This window comes from Brassica oleracea, chromosome C2 (genome assembly GCF_000695525.1).
Source record: "Brassica oleracea var. oleracea cultivar TO1000 chromosome C2, BOL, whole genome shotgun sequence".
Lineage (NCBI taxonomy): Eukaryota > Viridiplantae > Streptophyta > Magnoliopsida > Brassicales > Brassicaceae > Brassica > Brassica oleracea.
Window position 1 is genome coordinate 20,282,976 of NC_027749.1, and position 2,749 is coordinate 20,285,724.

General features: G+C 51.1%; 1 protein-coding gene across 1 annotated transcript in view; it reads left to right on the forward strand.

Annotated features, from left to right (window-relative positions):
* Positions 1-802: 802 nt before the first annotated feature.
* The window catches only part of LOC106323655 (uncharacterized protein At3g60930, chloroplastic-like), a 3,415-nt gene continuing 1,468 nt past the window's right edge, over positions 803-2,749 (forward strand). Inside the window, exons 1-4 of the mRNA XM_013761743.1 lie at positions 803-1,733; positions 1,801-1,935; positions 2,002-2,277; positions 2,354-2,746. Coding sequence (XP_013617197.1) covers positions 803-1,733; positions 1,801-1,935; positions 2,002-2,277; positions 2,354-2,746 — 1,735 coding nt within the window. The remainder of the gene's footprint in view (positions 1,734-1,800; positions 1,936-2,001; positions 2,278-2,353; positions 2,747-2,749) is intronic.

Below are 2,749 nucleotides of genomic sequence, written 5' to 3' on the forward strand. Positions count from 1 at the left end.
TATACGGGCCTGAACAAGGCTCCCTCTAAGCCGGGCATTTTTAGCCGACTTACTCGACCGGATAAAAATACTCTAAGGTCAAGCCGATAGGTTTATCCACCGAGCCGACCAAATCAATCCGACTTGCTGGATTAGGGCCTGTTATTCGATGGGCCTTGTGGAGGGATGTAATCCATCTCCTACAATAAGTCCCCCCCCCCAGTTCACTTGTGAGCGACATGGCGGTCTCAGTGAATTTGTGGGTCAGGTTTATTCGGATAACATGCTCTAATACAGTCGTCGGTATATGCTTTTAGCCGCATGACGTCCTGTGAGCGTCTCTAGTCGCATCGAGTAATGTTGAGTCGTTGATGCGCGCTTTCGCTTCTCAATCTCTTACGATGAGCTGCAGCTTACTCGGGCGATACATCATTTTTTTGGTGAGAAGGCAGAGGTCGGTTTTGTTAGTTAACCGGAGACCGGTTTGGACGAAGATCAAGAATTGATGCCGGTCTGACGACCCGGTCGAAGACCGGTTTCAGCGAGAAGCCAAACCGTCGCGAGTAAGTTTTTAGGCATTCAGGCGGCCTTTGAGGCCCATTTAGGCCTTCATAGACCTAATGATTGCACTCGGAAAAACGTGCCCTCGTCTTTGCTATAAATAGGTCTCTCTCCCTTGCCTTCGTCATTCCTTTCTGCAGATTCAGGTATCCGTTTTCTCTCCCTTCTCTATACTTTTACTTTCTCTCTCTAGATAGGTTTCTCCTTACATAGGCTCGTCGGTATCGTCTGGCAGTTGTAGTCGTCCCCTAAATCCAGGATCATGCCTCTGAGAAGTAGATTGTCGCGAGAAGAAAAAGGGAAGGGCGTCGCAGATTCTCCGAGTCCGATTAGAGATGCACGGGTAACCGACAGTCCACCGGATGATTTCGACTTGATTCATCGCGACGCTCTTCGGGATTCAGATAATATGACCCTATCTCAACGCCTTTTGGTCGCCGAGGCTCATAAGATGATCCGTGATGAATGCGCGGATCGCGTTGAAGTCGGGAGCAGTGACGTGAGCGGTAGCGGCTCTGAAGCGTCTAGCCAAGCCTCAAGACCTTTGAGACGAGCTAGTCGGGAGATTCCTTTCGACCAGATAGACTGCCGTCCCACGATCTATCATCCTGGCGGGATCTTCGAAGAACTCGGTCCACTCCCGTCTGAATTACTTCGTGACCCGCGGGCTCAGTCATGGGGGAATGTCTTCGATTCTTGCTCCTCTCACAAGACGGTGAGGGATTTATTAAGGCGAAGTGGAGGTTCCGGCGTTACATACATCATTCCTTCCAAGGGACAGCGTCCTTGGTCGCCTCCGATTGGCTATCAGTGTGTCTACGAGTCATATTTTGGAGACCATACAAAGCTCTGGTTTCCAATTCCCCGACTGATCACGTCGTACGCGTTTCGTCGGGACATCGCCATCTGTCAGTTGCTTAACGGGTCGCTGCGCATCGCGGTTATGCTGAGGGTGATGGCAGCGGAGATAGATGTTTCGATGAGTGTGAGAGTATTCGAAGAGTTAACTTTCACGAAGGCGGAACCACATGGAATATTTTCAGTGAAGATGCGCTCGAGCTACAACGTTTTGGCTGGGCATCCGAACAAGACGAAGGACTGGCAGCGCTCATATTTTTATGTCAAGTCTGACGAGCATGCCTTCTCGGAGCGACCTGGGGACGACTACCGCGTTCTATGGAACAAAACACTTGGTAGATAGTGTTTGTTGTCATCATGCCTTATTCGAGTATTCTAACAGCGTGTTTCTTATTGTTGCAGTTCGCCACCCAAATACGAGCGCATACCCGGAGAAATTCTGCGAGAGTGCTCAGGCGATCGCAGCTCACAGCCTTCTCCGTTGGCCTGATCTTAGTCGAGAGTGGATAAGACGTCAAGAAGCTCAGATTTCTAGAGGTGAGTTCATCGGTCTTTCTCCAAGAAGTTCTATCAACAACTTAGTCTCTCTTTTTTTTTTTACAGTTGATTGGGAGTCGAGACTTCCTGTTGTATTCGGGCCCCGTAAGTCGCGTCTGTCCTTTTTTACTCGGAAACAGCAGAAGCTTCTAGACGAAGCTAGAAAGATGGACGGAGTGCCGGATTTGAGTGTGTTGTTGAAGGGGAAGCTGCAATTGCTCTCGAAGAAGTCAATTCCTGCCGATGTGCAAGGGTCGACCAGTTCTGACGCAGGCCGAGCTTCCAAGGAAGGAGCTCCTGGTTTGGTCGACAAAGACGTTAGGGCGGAGCCTCCTGCCTCAAGTCCTAAAAAGAAGAAGAAGAGCAAGAAATCCAGGAGGAAAGCGACCGAAGAGCTTCCTCTTCTTTCCTCTTGAAGAGATCGCTTCTCTCGACGAAACCTCTGAGGGTTTGGAAGCAAGGAAGGAAGAGAGAGGAAGGAAGAGGCTTTACGAAGGGGCTACTTCCTCCATTGATCACGGAGAGGCACCGGCAGTAGGGCGAGAAGGCGCTACAGGGGGTTCCGTCGAGTCGGATCGTTCTGAAGCGGCGCCTGAAGATCGTCCCAGAAAGAAGAAGAAGAAGGGGTCCATCGAGGCGGAGCCGCGTCCTTCTGATGTGGAGACGGGTCTGGTCGAGGTTGTCGCGGGAGGCGGCGTTTCTCTTGAAACCCCTCCTGAGGAGAGAGAGGTCTCAGCGCGGGGCAGTGATCCTGTTGCGAGTGAGAGATCTGTTCCTGATCCGTCTGCGAGGAAAGGGTCTCGTTCAGAAGGTT